This window comes from Bemisia tabaci, chromosome 1 (assembly GCF_918797505.1).
Source record: "Bemisia tabaci chromosome 1, PGI_BMITA_v3".
Lineage (NCBI taxonomy): Eukaryota > Metazoa > Arthropoda > Insecta > Hemiptera > Aleyrodidae > Bemisia > Bemisia tabaci.
Window position 1 is genome coordinate 85,017,839 of NC_092793.1, and position 25,292 is coordinate 85,043,130.

A 25,292-nucleotide genomic window follows, 5' to 3' on the forward strand; every position below is an offset into this window, starting at 1 on the left:
ATTCCTGTTTTCATCCTACTGAAATCAACACTTGGCTCTTTTATCTCCAAAACCTTTCAAATACAAAATTCATTTATCAATAAATCAGGGAGATAGAGAAGCTTTAAAAAGGAGACCTTTGAGAGCACAGGCACTGAGTTTAGCTATTGGAATGCGGAGGGGCCTAGAGGGGCCTTGGGTTCAGTTTTATTGAGACAAAATGGGACATGCCACTCTGAAATAATTACAAAGATTAGAAACGCTACTTATTCCAAAATTGCAGCTTTGGTTTCTGTTTGGGATAGGAGAGATAAAACACTCTGTTGACCAGCAAGCATGCATGGACGTGGCAGTGAAAAAATGGAGAATAGGGCTAATCTGACGATGCGAAAAATTTAATTTATATGAAGGGGGGAGTGATCCTGTCAGTGTAACAATTAATCTTTCTATCAATAAATGAAAAAAAATGATAGTATGAGAATAAAGAGAGCAAAATTACCTCAGCTCCTAATTCAAGAAGGGTCTCAATAAGTACAGCTGTTTGAACTGTCATATGCAAGCATCCTGCTATTCGTGCACCTTTGAGAATTTTCGATGGCCCGTACTTTTTCCTTAGGGCCATCAAACCAGGCATTTCAATTTCTGCCAGCATGATTGTTTTTCGACCCCATTCTGCGAGATTGATGTCAGCTAGAAGTGAAAAAACACACTTCGTTCATGAGTTAAATTTCATCTCAAAACACCCGAATTTAATTTGTTCGATTATTAGATGTCCTGCGAGACTTGCTCATTTTCGTGGTTGGACACAAAAAATTTTTCATTGCGGCACCATCATTGTATCACAGCTGATCTCGCGTACTAAATTCGTCTTCAAAAATTCCCGTACCGCGCGGGCCCTCCAATCGCTCCCCGCAGCGGTAACCTCCCTCCCCCTCCTGACACAACGACCCGTCCCTCGCCGGCTGCTGGGTAGAGTCCCCGACCCACCATCTGCATCCCGTATTGCGCCACGCTCATCGGCTTCTAGAAGCAAATTTTCGTTCATCAACTGGTCATCAAAAGCATTGAATCCAGTGTATAGAAAACTATGGGGCTCTGCCTCCTGGCCGCTACACGGCCCAACCCCGCGGACGGAGCTTCGCGGGCCCTATACGCATATATATAGGCAAGAATGTTCGTCTATTTTATTACACAATTTTGTGTTTGAGCTGCATTGATTTCAAACTTTTTAGCGTAACACTCAGATTTGTAAATGATGAGGAATAGCTGGATGTACATGATTTGGTATTAATAAAGGCATTATATTGACGGCTAAACTCGGGAAACATGTATCTCAATTTGGAACGTCGTACACTTCTCGTCATACTTTTTTTTTTTTTTTTTATTGGAAAACTAATCAACGTACTAAATGTTTTGAAAACCACTGTGATTTCACTTCTGCTCAAAGAATATTCAGAGAAACTTTAAAGCGATAAAATCGGCTCCTTCCCCTTCGAAATCTTAAATTAGATGCAGATATCTTAAGGTAGAACCCTACATAAAGCTCTCAAAAAAAATTCTAAGAGATGGCGCCACAGTCGCTGATCTTAAAACATTTCATTTTTTGTCACTTCTCATTAATTTGTGAAGTCAGGATTGAATATATTAAAAATATCTCAACGTTACTACAAAGTACATATCCTCAGGATTATGCAGCTATAGTCGATGCTAACCTTAAATGAAAATTAGTACCCGAAAATATGCACGCCGTAATGAGAATCTTCACTTTTGCGCTTATTCAAACGGGCCGCGCGCGCGGACGTGCCACATTTCTTTCAATAATCACGATACTCCATTGAGAAAAGCGGATTTAGGCACCGATCGTGACGGCTCGGACAAATGTTCGAATTCCCCTCTTCCGAGAGTTGGTGCAGTCCGAGGGCTATTCTCCATCTCACCATTTCTCCTTCGCTGCGCGGCTGATCACAGTGATCACTCTCTCATCTTTTCTCTCCACTGCTCCGCCACCACCCCGCACGCGGCCAGTTTAGACGCCTGGCAGTCCTGCTAGCTGCTTCCGCTTCGATGACATAATTTCTCTCCTACGCAAAGGCGCCTGCCGCGGGCCGCGGGGGTGTGTGACTTTTCCACTCCAGCCCCTCTCTCCTCCCTCCTTCCTACCACACTTGCTAGGTACCTGCCACCTAGCCGTTGCTCTTAGCTGCCTCTTGGTTTTGCCGCATAAAAGCGGATCCCAGAGCATATCCAGAAACTTCGAACCGGGAGGGAGGGGGTGGCTGGCGGAAGAGCATAGAGAAAAAAAAGGAGGTGTTTGCATTTCGGGCATCTTGGAATTTTTTGATGATTTGATGACGTAGGTCGTTACAGCGACGGTACAGCGACGCTAAACGTCACTGTACCGACCTCCTTCATCAAATCATCAAAAAATTCCAAGATGCCCGAAATGCAAACACCTCCTTTTTTTCTCTATGACGGAAGAGAATTCTAGTTCTGGGGTGCTTGCCCCGAAAATATTTACAAATTTCACAGCACCTACTTTGCAGTTTGAGTCAATTTTGTCATGAATGATTGTGTTAATGATAATTTTAATGTCAGAGCTTTCCTTCTTCTTTTCTCATGTTTTTCGGGCAAACGGGCGGGGGTAGGGCATACGTTGTGTGTTCAAAAAGTTACTGATGCTGCCCCAGCCTTAAAAATGGTTCGATCAAACTCAACTGGAGTTCATTTGAAAGCCTATTCTCTTGCGAGTACAGTGGTTTAGTTTTTTGAAAAATATTTATAAGTTTCTGCACAACGTCAATTCTACGGTGGCGTGTTTGACCCGCTCGGCGATTTTGGTACTCCAAAAATTTTCTAATGGATTGATCCAGCTGACACATTCAATTCTACTGAAATTTCTGCAATGGTGGTAGGAATGTCTCTTCTAACAATCGCTCGAAATTCTTCCACATTTGCATAATTCACAGAGGTCGTGCCTATGTTTCATCATCTTCCACTGCCGTCCTATCCTTTAGGAAACACGAATGCCACTCGAAACACTGACTCCAGCCCATCGCATATTCACCGTGCACTTGCTCGATCAGGTCAAAAACCTCTTTCTGCAGATTTTTGCAGATGAACACTAAACTTTATTAAATATTTGCTCAATTTCAGCTAGCATTTTCACTGTAATCAAAGTGACAAAGCAGAAACACACTGAACTGACTTTGGCGAGGTCAGAAACTCGCATCCTTTGAGGTTAAAAAGAGCATGCACTCAGCTAAAGTTTATGTTACCATATCCAAGTAGGCCACGTGTAAAATTGATTCCTATCAGCTTCCTCTGTGCACGCACTTGTATGTTGCACACACCTCACACTAGCGTATGGATCTCGATGATTCGGCCCTCCAACATAAATCGCTGAGCGGGCCAAACATGCCGTCGTAAAATTGATGTTGTACGAAAAATAAGGAATATTTTTCAAAAAACTCAAGACCACTGTACTCGTGAGAGTATAGGCTTTCAAATGAGCTCCAGTTGAGCTTGATCGGATCATTTTTAAGGCCAAGGCGGCATCAGCCCGATAACTTTTTGAACACCACGTATGTCTATACGCTTGGATCCGCCCACGTTTTGCCGGTTAAAAATTTAATCTTCCACTTTCCTCTCCAACCACACCGATATCTTTTCAAAAAAATTGTGCCCTAGGGTGACATGAAACCAAAGAAAGGAGGTGTTGCGATTTGGGCCGAAATCGGCCCCTTCCACGGAATCGAGTTCCACGCCATGTTTTTCGAAGAGTCCTTGAAAACTCCACGGCTGATGTCGAAGTCTTCATTTTGCCCCCGGACCGCCACAGCCCCCCTAGGGTAGGATGGGCCTGTTGCAATGAAAAATTTCATTAAAATGCAAAAAGTCACATAAAAGCTTCAAACTTAGCATCGAGTCCGAGTGCAAATTCTTACCAATGTTAACGCGGACACAGCCTATGAATTAATAGAGAGTGTTCAAAACTCTTAACCCCCTGCCCCCCTTCATTTTTGGTTGCGGAGCGGGAAAAACCGGGAAATTCGGCAGAAATAATGCCCGAATCTATTGTCCAACTTGACGAGGACCCTTGAAACGTTGCGACCAGTCGGAGGACTGCAATACAGAGACTGCAACCCACTTCAGGGAGTACAACATCCATAAAACCCCCGCTGCCCCCCTCATTTTTCGTTGCGGAGCTGGTAAAAACCGGGAAATTCGCCAGAAAATGATGCCCGAAAATACTGTCCAACTTGACGCGAACCCTTGAAACATTGCGACCAGTCGGAGAATCCCGTCCGGGGACTTCCGTCCTCTTGAGGGACGAAATCATCATCCATAAAAAACCCCGTTACCTCCTCATTTTTCGTGGCCGAGCGGGAAAAAACTGGAAAATTCACCAGAAATGATGCCTGAAAGTAACGTCCGACTTAACGAGGACCCGTGAAACGTTCCGACAAGTCGGAAGACTGCAATACAGGGACTGCCGCCCACTTTAGAGACGGAAACATCCATAAAACCCCCAATGCTCCCCTCATTTTTCGTCGCGGAGCTTGTAAAAGCCGGGAAATGGTTCAAGTTGGACACTACTTTTCGGCATCATTTCGGTCTTCTTCCTCCAGGAATTCTCTTTATAGGAGTTGAAAAAAATGGGCGGAGGAAGAAAGGCAAGATCTTTCAATATTCACAACTTCATCCATGTTGGACAGAACGTTTTTAAGAAGACAGCAACTGGTGTTAATACTCGTCCATTCTCAGGTAACAATAAAGAGGCAAAAATTGAATTTGTCAAGGATAACGAATGAAATTCAGGGGGCAGCGGGGGTTTTATGGATTTATCCTTCCCTAAAGTGCGCGGTAGTCCCTGTATTGCAATCTTCCGACTGGTCAGAACGTTTCACGGGTCCTCGTCAAGTCGAACGTTACTTTCAGGCATCATTTCTAGTGAATTTCCCGGTTTTTTCCCGCTCGGCCACGAAAAATGAGGAGGCAACGGGGTTTTTTATGGATGATGATTTCGTCCCTCAAGAGGACGGAAGTCCCCGAACGGGGTCCTCCGACTGATCGCAATTTTTCAAGGGTCCCCGTCAAGTTGGACAGTAGTTTCGGGCATCATTTCTGGCGAAATTACCGGTTTTTACCAGCTCCACAACGAAAAATGAGGGGGGCAGCGGGGGTTTTATGGATGTTGTACTCCCTGAAGTGGGTTGCAGTCTCTGTATTGCAGTCCTCCGACCGGTCGCAACGTTTCAAGGGTCCTCGTCAAGTTGGACAATAGATTCGGGCATTATTTCTGCCGAATTTCCCGGTTTTTCCCGCTCCGCAACCAAAAATGAAGGGGGGGCAGGAGGTTAAGAGTTTTGAATACTCTCTTTTTTAATTCATAGGCTGAGTCCGCGTTAACATTGGTAAGAAGTTGCACTCGGACTCGATGGTAAGTTTGAAGCTTTTATGTGACTTTTTGCATTTTAATGAAATTTTTCATTGCAACAGGCCCATCCTACCCTAGGGGGGCTGTGGCGGCCCGGGGGCAAAATGAAGACTTCGATATCAGCCGTGGAGTTTTCAAGGACTCTTCCCTAAATAACCTTTGGACCCCCCTAACTTTTGATTGGGGGGGGGGGGGTTCGGATCGACTTCTGGTTTGCGCCAAAAATTTTCTTTTTTTAGGCTCTTTCTAACGATGTATGACATGATGGCAGTTGTCGATTGAATATTTTGTGTTGCCCCCGCCCCGTCTCCCCTGGGGGGGGGGGGGGGGTTAGAACTAAAAAGTACCTCAAAAAGTTTCCCCCTCGATATGAAGATGGACGCCACAAACCGAAAGTCGATATCGTAATTATAGAACTGAAGTTATGGCCAGTGGTGCGTAACTTTTGAATAACCCTGTATACAGATCACCCATAAATACGTGCATGATGTTTCCGAGAAAATGTTGATTTGTTCTGATCAGATATTCCTATAAAAGGTGCAGTTTCTGAATGAATGTATTGTATAGGTTGATAAAATTTTAATGCAGAGTTTGGAGGACATAAAAACACCATATGAACTTACATGAACGCACACATTAATTTAGCACCTCTAGTTCCGATAGGTCAACGGCCTTATGAAAGAAATAGATAATTCCATCTTTGGTCTAACTTGGGTCGGCGTCTAAAGCAGCGACCGAGACCCGAATTGGGTCCTTGACCTGCACCTGTTCATCGGGAGGACAAGGAAAGAGCGAAAGATAGGTGTCACTTCGACTGCTAGGCTAGAGCTACCGGGCCTTACACATCCGTGGGGTGATGACACTTCGCGTCGGATCCGAAGGTGCGCGCAGGCACAGAGTAAGGGAGGCCTGAGATAGAGAGAGATGAGAGGGGAGGGGAGAAAGAAAAGGACAGAAACCGGAGAGAATTGCCAGGCTAGAGTCCCTTTATACCCAGAGTTAAGACAACTCGATTATCAGCTGACTGGCAGCCGGCCTTGGCTGGCCATGGAGGCCGAAACGAGTGCACCCAAACGAACGATATTGAGGGATAAGGATCAGGAATCCTGCGATGTCTGTCACACAAAAACAACAACATCAACAAATTGATCAATTAAAAAGAAAATGAGATTGGTTTGTGAATAATTTCTTAATCTATTTTCATTTTGGACCGATGGAAATAACAATTTACTCTTGATAAACCACAATTAGGTGATATTTTCATTATTCTTGTTCACATTCGAGGTACCGCCATCTTGGTGCACTCGTTTCGGCCTCCGTGAACGAGAACCAATCAGAATTGGATTTTTTTTTAGGCCACTTTCAGCCGAACCAAAAGTGAGTTGTCTTAACTCTGGGTATAAAGGGACTCTATGCCAGGCATGAGGATTCGGACCCCCACTCCTTTCGATAACCGGCCGAGATTGTAAAGGTTTGCGCGGGCATTTTGAAATGCGCAGACATCGGAACTTTCATCGCGGCGTGCATAGTTTCTCCGCAAATAATGATCGCCGAAAGAAGCTGATTGTACATAACTATTCAGCATACTAAAATCTTTGTAGTAGCGTTAAGAAAATTCCGCAAGTCTGGCTTATGTCTGAGCAAATCGCCCAGATGCATCGAAAAACATGGAAAAAACGACAGATTTCGGCGAAGCGCCACGTGGCGCGTGGTGGCGGTTTTCTCAACTACAGTAGTAGGGATCCACCTTAAAACACCGTGCGCAAGGAAAATTACATTGGATTTGACACCTCACATGACACTGTATGCGTATTTTAAAAAAAAAAAATCGAACTCCCAGAGGCCTTATTATGGCCGCCATTTTGAAATTTAGGCAATTTGGGGAGAAGTTCCGGGATCGAACCGTGGTAAACTTTTGGTATGTTGTTCAATAGGACCTTCTGAAGATGTTTACATGGGAAAAGTTTGTTAAGCAATTTGTTCCGGGTTAACCCCCTTTTTTTTCAGATTTCTCCTTGACTAACCCCCCAAAAACCCAAAAGTCGTGGATTTAAGGATATGAATTTTGGGCAATATGCACGAATAGCTATCTACTGGCACTTGATTGACTATAAATGTATAGGATATGCATTTACGAGCCACAAAAACAGCCTAACTCGACTTTTTCAGCGCCTTGACCCGAAATTCCCGCCCAAAAAAATGAAAAATCGTATTTTCTCAAAAACGGCCCCATCGCAGATTTCGCGGTTTGTTGCTCCTCAATCAGTAGGCCTTCTAGTTGACATTTCCGCAAAAAAATCGCGGGTGGTGTGTTGACCGCATTAAAAGTGTTTAAAACGTACCGGGTGAGTATAGAGGATTCACGAGCAGCGGTTCGCGGAACTTCACCAGAGCAAGTTTCTGGAATTTTGCAGGGATAAGTTAGCGGAACTTTTCCGGAGCATGTTTTGAAAAATTTCGTCCTAACTTTCTACGAATAACGTTGAAAGATGAAAGACGTCGCTTCCTCTACAGTCAGAAGCAATTCTCACTATAAACCCATTTTTTAATACATACATTTGGCCCAAATTTAGAACATAGGTACTGGTACTTAATGCAGATATGACAGGATATAATGGATATTTTAAAATGAAGAAAAGCTACTTGAACTTCAAAAATACAAATTTACACAAGAACATACAGTTTATAGATTGAAAATTTGTGAGCAAAAAAATAAAATCTACCTAAAATACGGCCAACAAAGGAGGGGTATCGATAAGGGCCGATTTTGGCCCCACTTCAAAAAATCATCTGAATCCATATTTTAAGTACCCTAGGGTAGGTGCATTCTGGCGCAAAATATTTTTGCGATTGTGCATCGTTTTCCTGCCAAAACAGCCGACTCAATTTTTCGGCTGAAAAATGGTTTTAATTTTATGACGAGCCCCAAAAAGCTTTGTTTCATGAGTACGGGAGGTTCATATACGTAATTTTTTGCGTACTTTTCAATGGAACAGGCGAAAATTGTCTAAACCCACTTTTAAGGGGTCAGTCTAGACATTTTCAACGATTTTTGGGGTTTTTCGGCAATTTTTCACCTATAACTAGAAAACTGATGATTATACAACAAAAACGATTGCAGATTCAAAAAGAGCGTAAAAAATCCGTTAGAAATCATTGGTTAGACATTTTCTCAGCTTTAACTGTCAACACGAAAAACAGCTCTAAACTTGAGAAAACCGAAAAAACTGCATTTTCCACGATTATTAGTCTTCATTTACACCCAGCACAATTTTGCCACATCACCAAAATTTAACAGATTAAAGTTACATACCAGTACATGAAACACGCCAAAAATTACGGTGTGGAAAAATTGTGCTCATAGTTAAAAATGGACTTTTGTTGAATGGAACCATCCTTGAATACAAGATGAAAATTCTCTAACTCTCCGGGAAGATTCGCCAATCATTTATGGGATACCTGTATCCGGGTAATTTTTCGCGTACTTTCGATTGGAACGAGTGAAAATGGTGAAAAATCATGTTGAGTGGGCCATTCAAAGAATTTTTCAAGATTTTAGAGGGGTTTTGGGGTTTTTCTGTGGGGGGGGGGGGGGTTAGGGGTTGTTGGGGGGCTTGGAGAGCATTTTTTGTTTGTAATACACCAAAAAAATAACAAATTCAGAAAGAACGCGAAAAATTCGATTGGATTCGATACTTGACACTCTCTCTCAGCTTGGACTGTCCACACGAAAAACGGTCTCAAACTCGAGAAACTGGAAAAAACGGCCTTTTCTCCAGCTCCCCAGTCATAATTTACATCAATAGCTTAACAAAAGGTTTTTTGGTGTTTTTTTTTTTTCGTAAAACCCCCTCTAATGGAGATATATTTTTTAAATGTTTTTTTATTATAATTATTCATTCATTTATTTCTTTCATTATTAAACAAGTCACTTTATTCTGAACAATCATATACAAACTGTATACTTAGTACTAAAATACATCGCATTACAGTTAAAAAATTAAATAAGGGCCTTATATCTGCCTTCTGCATACACACCCGAACCACCCTCTGGTATTTCTTCAATAAAACCTAGTGGAGTTATTGACCGTTAAAAAAAATACCGTTTTACCGTACGTCCTGACCAACTTTATTTGCGACGTGCGGTAATACGGTATTTTTTTTACGGTCAATAACTCCATTAAGAGGGGTTTTACGAAAAAAAAAAACGAAAATACCTTTTGTTAAGCTATTGATGAGCACTTTACGAAACCACAATTTTTTTCGGTTCCGACAATTAGGACAGCCACTGTGACGTCTTATCTGAACACGTGCGGTATTTTTTTCAAAAATTGAACTCCCCGAAACTCGAGAACCACGCATCGTAGAGGATTTTGGTACGGGACTTTTCTGCTTGTTTTGAGCCATGGAACAACCCCTGGAAGTTTGTCGTCACTTAGTTGTTACACCTTGTATACTGCTTAACGATCTAACCTGTTAAGTGACCAGGATGTAAATTATGACTGGGGAGGTGGAGAAAAGGCCGTTTTTTTCCAGTTTCTCGAGTTTGAGACCGTTTTTCGTGTGGACAGTCCAAGCTGAGAGAGAGTGTCAAGTATCGAATCCAATCGAATTTTTCGCGTTCTTTCTGAATTTGTTATTTTTTTGGTGTATTACAAACAAAAAATGCTCTCCAAGCCCCCCAACAACCCCTAACCCCCCCCCCCCCCACAGAAAAACCCCAAAACCCCTCTAAAATCTTGAAAAATTCTTTGAATGGCCCACTCAACATGATTTTTCACCATTTTCACTCGTTCCAATCGAAAGTACGCGAAAAATTACCCGGATACAGGTATCCCATAAATGATTGGCGAATCTTCCCGGAGAGTTAGAGAATTTTCATCTTGTATTCAAGGATGGTTCCATTCAACAAAAGTCCATTTTTAACTATGAGCACAATTTTTCCACACCGTAATTTTTGGCGTGTTTCATTTACTGGTATGTAACTTTAATCTGTTAAATTTTGGTGATGTGGCAAAATGGGCCTGTTGCATGCAAGAGATACAGCCGCGCGAATAGACGTTTTAGAGGTTAAATGACACGAAAATTACGATGGTCACATTAAAAAAGTCTGAAATACACTCCTTACTGCGTGATTTGCGTTGTTAGGAACGCGCTTTTTCAAATTTCCCGCGTCTGGGGGCAGTTTTCTAATCACCGGAAACGAGCAAACTGCGGGCTCGGTGATTTCCGGAAGATGCCGAGTCGTTGTTGTTGTTGTTATTTTTTCCTTCAGTTTGTTTACAAACCCAACGTGATCTCCTATAGTGGTCCATATACGCTTTATGCGGTAACCAAATCGATCAACTTTTAAATATCCCACGCAATCCTTCTACATTTCATTTCACAATGTCACGAGCTCCGATTTTTAGGTTATGTTGTCAGTTTTAGTTGACCGGAAATAGCCGCGAGTTGCCGTTAATTTTTTCCGTTAGAAAACTGCCCCCAGACGCGGGAAATTTGAAAAAGCGCGTTCCTAACAACACAAATTGCGCAGTAAGGAGTGTATTTCAGACTTTTTTAATGTGACCATCGTAATTTTCGTGTCATTTAACCTCTAAAAAGTCTATTCGCACGGCTGTATATCTTGCATGCAACAGGCCCATTGTGCTGGGTGTAAATGAAGACTAATAATCGTGGAAAGTGCAGTTTTTTCGGTTCTCTCAAGTTTAGAGCTGTTTTTCGTGTTGACAGTTAAAGCTGAGAAAATGTCTAACCAATGATTTCTAACGGATTTTTTACGCTCTTTTTGAATCTGCAATCGTTTTTGTTGTATAATCATCAGTTTTCTAGTTATAGGTGAAAAATTGCCGAAAAACCCCAAAAATCGTTGAAAATGTCTAGACTGACCCCTTAAATGTGGGTTTAGACAATTTTCGCCTGTTCCATTGAAAAGTACGCAAAAAATTACGTATATGAACCTCCCGTACTCATGAAACAAAGCTTTTTGGGGCTCGTCATAAAATTAAAACCATTTTTCAGCCGAAAAATTGAGTCGGCTGTTTTGGCAGGAAAACGATGCACAATCGCAAAAATATTTTGCGCCAGAATGCACCTACCCTAGGGTACTTAAAATATGGATTCAGATGATTTTTTGAAGTGGGGCCAAAATCGGCCCTTATCGATACCCCTCCTTTTCTTGGGATAAATAAACATTTATTATCCTATGCAATTTTTAATTTTTTACCTTGAACGCAGTATAATAACCGCCGATTTAAAGATCCGCGGTGGTTTCATGGGTGTACTTAGCAATTCAACAATTAACCGCCAGGCTCAAGGCACCTTAAAAGATCTATAAGTCTATCCATGATTTCTTCCCTTACATTGTGCGTGTAACAAAGTTAAGTTTGCACGCGCTTATATTCAGTGGCTTGTAAAAGTTGAGACAAAAATCCAGAGACAAAATTCTGTGACTGATCACTAATCACAGTGATTACTGATAGTGGAGGTTTTCCGGTGCATAGCACGGGTTTCCTATTAGTTACCAAATGAAATAAACTAAACCTTGAAAATTCAAACTTTTGGAGGTAGGTGTTAGGGGTCAAAATTTAAAAAAATTTTCTTCTACTCTTTAGACATAGTAATCTATACCTGGTAACATATACAGTACTAGCCACTGTGACAAATGTCAACAGATCGTCCGATTGCTTCATTATAGAGGGATTAGCTTTGCAGTGGGTGTAAGTATAAACCATAGGGATGCCAAGGGACTAGCCGATTTCTTTACTACAGCAAGACTCTCGATATTACGGTTTTGGTTGTAGCAGGATAGCACTGGGGTATAGTACAGTAATCTAAGTATTTTTATCTGAAAAGGTGCTGGGAGTTTTTATGCCAACTGAAGGATACCCTCTCTATTCTAATAAAATCATTTTTAAGACAATTGAAGGACGGGGTGAGGAAGGGGAGTAAGTCGTTCGATTAGCTGTAGGGAGAGAAGGGAGTTCCAAGTCCCAAAGTGGGAAACCTATGGGTGCGAGAACCCCAGTGGGTTTCCCTTTGCGTTGTTGTTGACTCTACCTTCCGTCCTCTGTTTCTCTTTATTCCCTTCATAATTCACTTGCGTTCTCTGTTTCTCATTATATCATTCTTAGTTGTTGAATGGGTTTTTCTTTAGTACTTGATAATACTGTGGTTTTTTTTGGATAGTCAATTTCAATTAAGTTTGTTGGATTTTTATTTTGGATTAAGTGAATTGCTGATGAGGTATATTTTTGTTTCATTCTTAATTCACTTTAGGCAATTTCAATTTTTTTCCACCAGGCGATTTCAACAAGTTTGGTGGCCATGAAGCGACCTTTAAGGGGGCACAGCGCCCCGGGGATTGGGCTACGTAGTGGACTCCCAGTATGTATTTCAAATAAAAAACCAAAACCTTCTTGCCGTTTTTCTTGATAATAGAAAAACTTTTCTCCTGTCTGTTTCCGTTTTTCATACGTAGGAACTGGTTCAAATCTTTATCTGCATAATATGCTTACACTTCCCACACGAGCTAAGTTCTAGGCAAATGTACTAGTCTAATTGGATTGCATTTGGCAAAAAGGAACCACTAGCATTACAATGTTTCTAAGATTGTGCAACTTCTTTTGTCTTGGAGGAAAAACCCGATTATCCATTAATAGTTTCTATTTTACTTGCTAAAAACTGTGAATTTATGACCAAAAATTCCCATCTAAATTTCATAGTTTTTCACAATTTCCGCAATTTTATTGCAAAGGATAAAGTTGCACAATCTTAGCATCATCGCAATGCTAGTGGTTCCTTTTTGCAAAATGCAATCCAATTGTTCTTCTCTATTGTTTTGTTACCACCTGTGAGTGGATTAATAAATAAATAAATTCAGTGAAAAAATCTCAGCAGATTCAACTCTTCAGCCGAAAGAGGAACTAGGTACAGCCCTTGTGCGTGAATTGACAGAATCATTCTTGGACAAATGAACAGTGTAGGCAGGAAGTGATCGCAAAATTCAGAAGAATGAAAACAGGATTCTTCTTGGAAAAGAAGTGTTGCATTTGGTCATTGGTACAGCTAATGTTTATCAGTAAGAATCCTGTTTTCATTTCTCTTAAGTTTGCAACTTCCTTAGTTAAGACTGATACTTTAGGTTTAAGCGCAGGGGCTACGGTTCTTTCCTTGGCTAAGGAGACAAAAATCCGCCCAGATTTTATACCTGAACAATGCAATAAATCGCAGGCCAGTAAGACTGCGCCAAAAATTGACAAAGAAAAGAAAACTTATGAAGAATGACAACTTTATTCTTACCAACTTTGTATGCTGGCTTCTTGGACATCTTGAGACGTAGAACGAGATTTGACAGAAGTTACAATGTCAATGAGAAACGAGGACAGAAATACTCAAAGAAAACGAAGGTACAGGCACAGACTGTACAGACCGGTAGATGTTTCTATGAAAAGATATCACAATGAGGGAGCAGAGGAAGTTGAAAAAGGAGATAAGAATGAACCTCTTGATCAAATTGTGCGATAAATCTAAAATTACATTGAGTGCAGCAAACGTCCTGTTACATCACACCTCGATGATTTCAGTTCACGTTTGCGTTTTCACCGGCCTTCAGTCTTCACGTGCACGCGTGCACCAGCATAGACGCTATTAGTGCAACGTCACAGAAAAGCGATATATATCGATTTTTTCGCACTGGTAGCATTGAAAGAGGTTATGCCAATGTTATTGTTTGGATCAAAGACATAAAGACGGAGGGCTAAAACAGGGACGAGTTCTATAGGACGCCGTTCTGTTGTGAGCGGGTGATTGCTATGGAACGCCGTTAGTGTCAAAACCCTTTTCTTGCGCGCGCGGAATTTTTTCTGGCGCGCGGAATTTTTTTTCGGCGCGCGGAAAGAAAAAATCAGTTTTCGATGAAAATCTCTGAATTTCCGGATTCCGCGCCGGTTTTCGATATATTTGCGCCGTTTGTGTCAAAACTATTTTTTCCGGCGCGGCGCTCCAAATCTGTTCCGCGCGCGGAAGTTTCGATATATCGATTCCTGCTCGCCGTTTGTGTCAAAACTATTTTTTCCGGCGCGGCGCTCCAAATCTGTTCCGCGCGCAGAATTCTCGATATATCGATTCCTGCTCGCCGACTGTTTTTTCCGGCGCTGCACCAGAAAATAATTCCGCGCGCCACTTTTTCGATATATCGATTTTTCTGCGCGCGGAGAATATTATCTCTCTTTTGAACGATTTCCATTATCGATCCTCTGCGTGCCCCTGCCGTATGTGGGTCGCGGTCGTGTAAACAAACGCAGATTGATAACACAAATGATCCAAACAACTCGAAATCTCTTAATTTTAATTAATTTAAATCCATTTTCGACTTCAACCAAGCATTTGGCAATAATATTCATCGTATTTTACAACCTGGAGCCACGGCCTATCGGCTCATTTTAAGGTGCATTCTGAAAATCAGTTTTACAAGTCCAATGTCCAAACCCAGACTTTCTTCTTTTACTTTTTTTTAACCATTCTCTTTTCACTTTCGCCTCAAATCAAATGTTTTGCAGTTTTTTTATCTTAAGTAAGTGGTCCTGAATTCATTCAAGAGTTAGAAGTTCACGATTTATTTAGTATTATAGCCTTTTGACCTCTTAAGCTTTATCGATATGATCTCATGTAGTTCGAGGTTTCTTTGGCCCAAACCAAGTGATTACTTACACATCTGATGTGAGTCTTATGGCTCTTCAAATTCGCAGTGTAGAATTAAATCAGAGACTACAGTTACTTAATCCAGTTCTGCTCTCTTGTTCAATGTTTGTCATAAGTGTTTGTTCGTGTCTGTTCTTTATAAGTGACCACTGTAGTGCGTATACACAGTTATGCTATCGGTACAGGTATTATTTCTTGTTTTCTACAGTCAGGACTTTCTCTTAAGCGCAATAATTTACCAAAGAAATTCACCTAGTTGCGTAAATAATTTGGTGTATAGATATTCTGTTAATGTCTCCTTGCGGTGATGCAAAGTTTCTGAGATCTGTCATAAGTGGATTTTGCATTTAGACGGTCACTCTTGCCTGATAAAATTACTGCTCTAGCAGCTTCAAATTTATACTTTGATCTCTGATTCATCACTAAATGACACTCGTGCGGTGTCATTTATCTTTAATCAGTTCAAAGCTATTTCGACAATGAATCATCAAAGGTCCGATCGAAGAAGGAATTTTCTGGTGAGTGCTGCGGCTGAACCGACATCACAACTCAACTTTCAAAAGCATCAACTTATAAAAATTTATGAGGAAGTGGTAATGGTAAGTGGAAATCATGGTAGTGCTCGCTTCTTTCTTAAGCAAATTGTGCGCTCAAAATTTCAAAATCTACTCACCTGCATGTATATTTGAAGAGGAATACGACATGATATGTAGCAGGCTACACTTCATCTATTAATAATACGTAAATTTGTCTTCAGAGCATTCTTAGGAAACTTCCACAATTTTTAGTTTTGTTCCTGAGAGAAAATTTTGAGATAACTCTGCTGGTATTCCCAGTGTCTTTTCAGAAATTTTGTACTTCGTAGGTATCATCAAATACTTAAGTATCAACAGATATTGTACAAGATAGAAAATTTATTTGAGGATTCCTGCTAGTATGTTGTGTTTCCTGCAGCAACAAGGCTCATCACATTTCATGGAATGAAGTAATCAAAAACTGCTTACTTACCTACAGCTTGGTCAGTTTCATGTCTTTCTAGAGTGAAGAAAATATTTTTTTTCTCTCTATTTAAGAATTCAGGGTGAATCAAACCTGTCCAACAAAAATTTTAATAAAATGCCTTTGTTCAAAAACACCTAAGAATCATTTCAATTGTAAAGATGCCGACGATTCTGGTTAAAAGTCCGAAAGTCGGCTGATTTACTGAATTTCTCAGGTACAGACGGATGGAAGGATTTTGAAAAGACATAGAATTACATCCTCCCATAAGAATAAGTCAGGAACATGGTTAAGGTTATCTGGGGATGACATTTGTAACATTTCGTTGCATGATTTTATAATCGAAGAGAAACAGAAAGTCTGAAACTTTGTAAATCTACGTACATGGTTTTCTAGTTAGGCTATGACATCGATATGCTCGTTTTGTTATCAATTAATCTCCACAAAGGTAAGCATACCTACAAACACTGTTCCACAAGAGATACGAATGTAACTTGTGATACCTAAGTGACTTTACAAATCTTACCTGTTAAACTACCAGCTACCTGATTATTGAAACTATGTCAGCCCGATATGAAAAGACATAGCCCTATCTTCTCCATGTAATATATCGGAATTTGTTGTCTTGTCGGGTTGCTCTAAGCCTTCAATAATCGGCCTGCTGATGAGTTGCAAAATATTTCCACTTCCAGACGAATGATCATGTCTTGGTTGATGCTTTCGATAGTAGAGTTGTGATGTCGGTTCAGCCGCAGCACTCACCAGAAAATTCCTTCTTCGATCGGACCTTTGATGATTCATTGTCGAAATAGCTTTGAACTGATTAAAGATAAATGACACCGCACGAGTGTCATTTAGTGATGAATCAGAGATCAAAGTATAAATTTGAAGCTGCTAGAGCAGTAATTTTATCAGGCAAGAGTGACCGTCTAAATGCAAAATCCACTTATGACAGATCTCAGAAACTTTGCATCACCGCAAGGAGACATTAACAGAATATCTATACACCAAATTATTTACGCAACTAGGTGAATTTCTTTGGTAAATTATTGCGCTTAAGAGAAAGTCCTGACTGTAGAAAACAAGAAATAATACCTGTACCGATAGCATAACTGTGTATACGCACTACAGTGGTCACTTATAAAGAACAGACACGAACAAACACTTATGACAAACATTGAACAAGAGAGCAGAACTGGATTAAGTAACTGTAGTCTCTGATTTAATTCTACACTGCGAATTTGAAGAGCCATAAGACTCACATCAGATGTGTAAGTAATCACTTGGTTTGGGCCAAAGAAACCTCGAACTACATGAGATCATATCGATAAAGCTTAAGAGGTCAAAAGGCTATAATACTAAATAAATCGTGAACTTCTAACTCTTGAATGAATTCAGGACCACTTACTTAAGATAAAAAAACTGCAAAACATTTGATTTGAGGCGAAAGTGAAAAGAGAATGGTTAAAAAAAAGTAAAAGAAGAAAGTCTGGGTTTGGACATTGGACTTGTAAAACTGATTTTCAGAATGCACCTTAAAATGAGCCGATAGGCCGTGGCTCCAGGTTGTAAAATACGATGAATATTATTGCCAAATGCTTGGTTGAAGTCGAAAATGGATTTAAATTAATTAAAATTAAGAGATTTCGAGTTGTTTGGATCATTTGTGTTATCAATCTGCGTTTGTTTACACGACCGCGACCCACATACGGCAGGGGCACGCAGAGGATCGATAATGGAAATCGTTCAAAAGAGAGATAATATTCTCCGCGCGCAGAAAAATCGATATATCGAAAAAGTGGCGCGCGGAATTATTTTCTGGTGCAGCGCCGGAAAAAACAGTCGGCGAGCAGGAATCGATATATCGAGAATTCTGCGCGCGGAACAGATTTGGAGCGCCGCGCCGGAAAAAATAGTTTTGACACAAACGGCGAGCAGGAATCGATATATCGAAAATTCCGCGCGCGGAACAGATTTGGAGCGCCGCGCCGGAAAAAATAGTTTTGACACAAACGGCGCAAATATATCGAAAACCGGCGCGGAATCCGGAAATTCAGAGATTTTCATCGAAAACGGATTTTTTCTTTCCGCGCGCCAGAAAAAATTCCGCGCGCGCAAGAAAAGGGTTTTGACACTAACGGCGTTCCATAGATTGCAGCGCATAGAGAAAAAAAAGGAGGTGTTTGCATTTCGGGCATCTTGGAATTTATCATAGAGTATCTATAGCTTTGATGACGTCAGTGGGTACAGCGACGTTTTTATCCTGTCGATTTTCTTGGAAATGGTGTAATTTAAGGGAAAAAGTTATTCTATAAAAAGTGCTTGAAATTATATAAAGAGTTGATTTAAGTAAAAAAATCGGACATTATGGTCCGTTTTTACAACGTCAACATAACCCTCAACGAGCGTCTTGTTTACATTGATGACGTAGGTGGGTACAAATCCTCAAGATGCAAACACCTCCTTTTTTTTCTCTATGATTGCAGCGCATTCTCGCGTAGGATCCTAGTCAACTCAGAGGATCCTTCCCCCCGAACCTCCACTCATCCATCGCCCGCTCCAAAAGTGAGGTTAAGCCGGAGATTGAAAAATAACACATAAGGGAGTGAACAGATTGGCCCAGATATTCCGGACCACATTTCACCAAAAACTGCTGTTTGTCAAACCGCCGTCAACACCTACCAAGCGGCGAGTAGGCCTTCGGCCATGCTCGGCAATCTTCGTAGCCAATCAGGTTGCCGCTCGCCGCCCGTAATCTCGAAGAAGGTTCGGCATCGGCTCCTACAACTAGAGCAAGGTAGATTTACTAGAGTCCCTTTATACCCAGAGTTACGACAACTCACTTTTGGTTGGGCCAGGATTGGGCTGAAAGTGGCCTAAAAAAAAATCCAATTCTGATTGGTTCTCGCTCATGGAGGCCGAAACTAGTGCACCAAGATGGCGGTACCTCGAATGTGAACAAGAATAATGAAAATATTACCTAATTGTGGTTTATCAAGAGTAAATTGTTATTTCCATCGGTCTAAAATGAAAATAGATTAAGAAATTATTCACAAACCAATCTAATTTTCGTTTTAATTGATCAATTTGTTGATGTTGTTGTTTTTGTGTGACAGACATCGCAGGATTCCTGATCCTTATCCCTCAATATCGTTCGTTTGAGTGCACTAGTTTCGGCCTCCATGGCCAGCCAAGGTCGGCTGCCAGTCAGCTGATAATCGAGTTGTCGTTACTCTGGGTATAAAGGGACTCTACCTACAACTAGAGTCCCTTTATGCTGAGAGTCAAGACAATTCGGCTCATGGATGTCACAAACGGGAATAAAGATTACAGAAATTGAATGTATTTCGTAATCTTTGATCGGCCCATTCTCAAATGCCTTTCTCCGTTCCTCCTCTCATTCCGTTTATTCCTTGCCGAACCCGTAATTCCCTGGTCCATTCCAGATTATAATCTTTGCAATTGGTGAAAATGTAATCTTTATTCCCGTTTGTGACACTGTGGAGGCCTAAAATACGGGAACCAATCAGAAATGGATTCAAATTGTCTTGACTCTCAGCATAAAGGGACTCTACCTACAACACCCTACACTTTTCGAATTTTGGATTTTGGCATTCGGCCTGTTCTCTTTTCCTCTTTTCCGTAATTAATAACAATAAAAAATTCATTTAATCATTATTTAGCGGCACCTTGTCCAATCCCAGTTAGCAAGATTGAGCTCCGTCATTTGGATCCATTAGCCCGTACAGGAGCTCGCTCCAATACTCGCGTTATCCACAAAATGTAGCAGTAGATTGAAGATGGCATTGCTAAGCGCGCTCCTTACAGTCTCCGTCCACAGTCTCTAGCGGCAGATTGGAGACTGAGTTGATAAGCGCGCTTCTGACGGTGTTCATCCACCGTCTCTAGCGGTTGAACGAAAATGAGTCGGGTACGAGTCCAGGCGAGCGCATCTAGCCGCGTGTGTAGTGCGTTTGGAGTTGCGGAGAAATGCAGGAGTCTGGATGCGCGCGCCGCGCGTCCTTCAACAGGCAAGTTGTTGTGATTTGAGTCGTGAGCGCTTATGGAATTGATTGTAAAGTCCACTTGTTAAAGTAAGTATTTTCCCCATGTTTTTATTGCGTTTTCATTTTCTTTACCGGTGTTTAATTCTGCCGCTCGTGCAAGAAACAAAGCCGAAGTATTTATCTCTTAGTTAGTTATTTCGCTGAGGGACGAAAGTTAGTTTTCCTTTTCAGAGCTAACCTCCCTACCACTTTGTACCATGCTCTGTTTGTTTGAATTCAACATATTTCCTTGCGAAAGTGCAGGACAGCTGATCCTCAGTTGTCCTCCAGACGTTGAATTACTAATTCGGCAAGAACACAATTCAGCTTAATAAGCCAAAATTCTCGTGATTGTAGTCTATTCGAATCTTACTTGGCTAATGCAAGGTACCACTGGCTTATATCTTGTAGACTCGTGTAAGCACTCGAGCAGTGAGCTTGCTTATGAGTTGTCGACGTATATACTTAATCAATGAGTTTCAGACTGCATCTCACTTCTTCTCCGCTAAGTACTTTCATCTGTGCTCAGGGTTGGAATTGTCCTTGTCCATTGTAACCTATCTCGGATGAGATAAGCTGAACTCAATGAGTAATTGATTTTGGTTTCACCTGCTGGGTGCTCCTTGTTAGGTGTGGAGTATTTGTTCACAATAACATACCTCAAGGGGTTGCGGAGTCTCTCAGAAGTCAACGGAAATGAAATGGTGATTTTCACAGAACTTTTATGCGTTAGTTCTGAAGTATTCAATATTTAAATGATAACAATCGCTGATTCTTTTTACAGAGTAAATGTATAAGAACTAAACATAAGTTGGGTTTATTAGGTGTGAAGCTAATGTGTAATGTCATTTTCTTCATCTATTTTTCAGTGGCCTCACTCCAGACGAGCATCTGCACTCAGATTTATTTCCAAGTATTCTGGAATTTCCAAGCGGCTAATATTCTATGATCTGATTGCCCATCCTGTATCTGAGCAATCATTGGTAGAGAGTTAGCAGCAAAATCAAATCACCTCAAAATTCATCATTTAGTGCTTCAAACAACATTGATATCAAGGAAGATTTAGTGTAGGCAACTTAAATAATCATAAAAAGTGACTTTCAAAGTTTGATTTGTCCAGATATTAATTTTTTCAAACGAAGAAGAAAAGTGTACTTAAGTTCAGTGTTGGAAATGCCTAAATATCTGAATCAGTAGGTCAAACCAAAGTGTTCTGAATTTAAGTTTTAAAGAAGAACTTTATATTTGGTGAGTCTTTTTTTATATAATTTCTTAACGCATACTCTTTCAACACAGAAGGACTTTGATAAACTGTAGAAAGCAGTTTCTTTTGATGCTCATCATGAAACATCATCTCAGCAAGTTTGATGCCCTCTCAAGTTTGAGTTACATATTTGTGCTGTATATTACCTGAAAATTTTGATTTTATGTAGTTCAAAGCCTTGAATATTTTCTGTCATACTTTTTAGTGATCTAGCTGTATTTGTCGGCATCATTTAAGTGGATCTGAATGTCATGATTTATCATTATAACTTATTAAGCTTAAATTATAGACATTGTGTAACTCCATCCCCCCAAAACTGAGGGTCTCGCAGTCAAAATCTCACGATACTTTACACCGGTGACTAATGAAGAGTTACTGGAGTAAGCGTTATTCGGACTAGATGTGGCGCATCAATCAATACCTTAGTATACATTTTCTACATCAAACTTCATTCATCTTTGCAGGGTTCTCTATGGTAAACATGCTCCCTTTGTGCTACCAGCTACATGTGTCTTTCAGTGTCATTGATTATCCTAGGATTTTCAATGACATGTGTCATCCATAATCGTAGGATGACCAATGACATGCGCCGTTTAATGTCATTCATCATCCTAGAATTCCTAACGACATGTTTTAGGATTTTCAATGACATGCATCCTTCAATGTCAGGATTTTCAACAATATATGGAGTTGAATGTCTTTCAATGTTTTTGTGAGGAATGAAGGATATACCCTTGGAACGACATCTGATGATAAAGTGGCAAAAGTTATATTTTCCTTGAGAAAGTGGTGAAGATTCATTGTCAGCTTCGATGAGATTTGATAGAAAGTATTTGCAGCATCCTATTCTGGACGTATGTTGAGGCTCCATCAAATACGGCTAAAGTCATTAATACTGTTCTTTCGTCAGCTTTCCAATTTTATCGATAATAATTCTTACATCTACTTAATAGTGCCGATTCCGAGAGGAGACTCTTATCAACAGGGTTGTAGAAGAATAATAAGTTATCAAAACCAATGTTTTAAGATATGGCTAGTCTCCAGAATTTCTTATTTTCATACAAATTATGCTTATTACTTGTGCAATGTGTTCCATACATCAACTTTTTTAATTAATGGAAAAACTGAACTAGGTAATAAAATTTTCTCTTAAATCTCTAGTTTGCCCTAGAGAAAAGATCATCTTGTACATCATCAATGTACATCTTAAATTTAGAAACGAGTCTATTTGGAATGATATAATGGTAATAAAATATCTTTGTTGGTATACATCTGAGTTTTTTTCTTTTCTTCTTTTTTTCTTGACTTTAAATGTTCTCCTTTGTTACATTGTTGAGAATAAATCTAGTTAGCCATAGGGGAAATAATTATGAGAATTTCTGTTAACGTTCCTGCAATCACATATAATTAGTATTTCAATATAAAAAGTTTTATTAGCGACATATCGAATTCATCCAAGAGGCAATTTGTCTCCTAGAAAAATAGATTTTCGAGGTAATATGGAAAATAACTTTAGTTAATAACTTTGACTTGGTATTTTGTGTACCTATCGAAAACACTTTGATATAAGTACATTATAAGTATAGGTCTTTACTATAAGTTTTCTTTTAAAAAAATTAAGTTTTCTTTTGGGATTACTTTTAAAAAAATCGGATCCACAGGAAGTACATCTACATCTCTAGAGTGCCTGATTTCTGAAATTTTGAAGCTAAAAAACTGAGGAATAAAGTGAAAAATATACAAGAAAAAATTTCATGGATTGTGAAATTCTTTCAGAGGTATTTTTGACATTTTATTTTTGAGCTTTTTAGCCTCAAAATTTAATTATATTCTCTTGAGATATAGATCTATTTCCTGAAGATCCGATGTTTTGTAAAAGAAACAAAAACCCCGAATAAATTTCATTATCAGTCAGAACTGCCGCTAGGAACGCGCTGCGTGACGCCGCGCGTGGGCCGCTTGCGTCAGTGCTACAAAGCCGCTCCGGATGCCGCGAGTAGCGGCGCCTGGACTCCGAGTCCGACGAGGGGTATCCACATTCAAACGGGTGAATATCTCTAGCTACACTGCCGCTCCTCTATGTGGATAAGCGATTCCGCTTTGGCACCGTCCACCGCTAGAATCCGCGATGGAGCTCGATCTTGCTAACTGGGATTTGTGCCTAGCGCCTCTACAACTTTGCAAATTTGGACGTTACCTTTTGAACATTTCATCCCTTCCCTTTGAAATTACTTTGAATAAGTACACTTCACATATCACACGGGACTTTTATCTGCATATTTACTTGGCTTTATTCGCAAAGGATCTTTTAAGAAGTAAATTCTTTCGATAACTTATTGGGGATGGTCAAGTCACCAATTAGAGCCCGTCATTCCATGCCATTATTATTACAGGACTAGGTTTCTTACCTATAATTTGATGGGCACCGTGAGAATAATAGATAACCGCACCGAAAAAAATGGTATGCTGTTTTGGCACCTAGGATGTCAAAAATGTGTCTGGTCATCCTAAGATGCTACCTTGATTGCCCACGCAGTTGAATTTGCATTCGTAGGATGTAAAGTTAACTGCGAGGGTAGTAAAGACAGCATTTTGGGATCACTAGACACATTTTTGACATCCTAGGTGCTAAAACAGCATACTACTTTTTTTCAGTGCGTATTTGATCCGTGCCTTAAAAAATGAACTGCTGGTGGCAGAACCATCTTGGTGATGTTCATTAGGAATTTTAGACTTTATTCTATTTTTTCAGCAGATGAACCTTACATGGTAACTTGTAAAGTTTTGCCTCATTTTCCTTGAGTTCTACTTAGTTTGATGCCAAAAAACAAGAAAATTCATGGAGAAACGTGCCTTAAAGGTGATAGTTCCCCCTCATACTTACTATCAGAGTTCCAACGGAAAAATTATTGTTGTCATAGGTAAATACGGTTTCCATTGCTTCTTCAGCTGTTAATAGACAACTATGCGGGTTTGCTGGAGAATTTGGTGACTGCTAGGATTGTTAATTAGTATCTCCGAAGCCTGGTTGTTATAGCTAAACTTAAAGCATTGGCTTCAACGCATCGCAAAACCAGAACCTTGGAGAGACAAGTGAACATCCATGAGAAAGTGAGTGAGGAGCAAGGTACCTAGCATTGTACATCCGTCTGGTTTTCACAACTACCGTTCCTACGGATTTAGGATTCAGATTCGCACATCAACCAGTAAGCTTTTCTCCCAATCATCTTGATATAGAGGCAGCTATGCAAGGCGCAGCCAGGTAGTCCAATGCTCAAGCCACTTAATCAACACAAATATTATCCTAACTTACAACAAAATGACTTGTTTCTTCTCTAACAATGGAACCGGAAAATGTTACTTTGAATGCGCGAGAAACTTCTTTGGTCGAGATGAAGAAACGTAAATGAAGAAATGAGTCCGGAACATCTCGACCAGGTACAGGCCGCTTTGTTTACATTAGGAGTCTGGAGTATCTCGCCGCAATTTCACTTGAAATCACCATGAACAGATCAACGGGGTAACTGATATTTGCTTTTACGAAAGGGATAAATGTTAGACGCGGACGAAAGTTCTTTTGTCGAGGTGAAGAAACGCTAACGCTGAGAAATTGAGTCTGGAACATCTCGAGGAAGTCCGCTCTGGGTACGCTTTGTTTATGTCCGGACTATGTCGCCGATCGTTTGTTTACGAGTTACGAGCGTTTGTTACGAGCGAGTTTGACACCGAGGACAGACTTTGGTTTTTGATGAAAATTTGGTCTGGAATATCTGGGCCAAACGCAAAAACTTGCAAAAACCCACATACGGCGGCTGAATTCTTGAAAAATAAGTATATTTTTGGCGTTTTTCGACCCCTTTCGATT

General features: G+C 40.4%; 2 protein-coding genes and 1 long non-coding RNA gene across 3 annotated transcripts in view; 2 read left to right on the top strand and 1 right to left on the bottom strand.

Annotated features, from left to right (window-relative positions):
- Positions 1-14,038, bottom strand: part of Ahcy (adenosylhomocysteinase) — a 67,703-nt gene extending 53,665 nt beyond the window's left edge. The window contains exons 1-2 of the mRNA XM_072306344.1: positions 13,718-14,038; positions 479-669 (exon numbers count right to left, since the gene is read on the bottom strand). Of these exons, the coding sequence (XP_072162445.1) occupies positions 479-669; positions 13,718-13,745 (219 nt within the window). The 5' untranslated portion in view covers positions 13,746-14,038. The remainder of the gene's footprint in view (positions 1-478; positions 670-13,717) is intronic.
- The window catches only part of LOC109033309 (proteasome adapter and scaffold protein ECM29), a 480,922-nt gene that overhangs the window by 186,503 nt on the left and 269,127 nt on the right, over positions 1-25,292 (top strand). The gene's annotated exons all lie outside the window — the stretch shown is intronic.
- Positions 19,815-22,696, top strand: LOC140226034 (uncharacterized). Its single transcript, XR_011900848.1, has 2 exons — positions 19,815-20,211; positions 21,033-22,696. It is a non-coding gene; the product is annotated as an uncharacterized lncRNA (long non-coding RNA).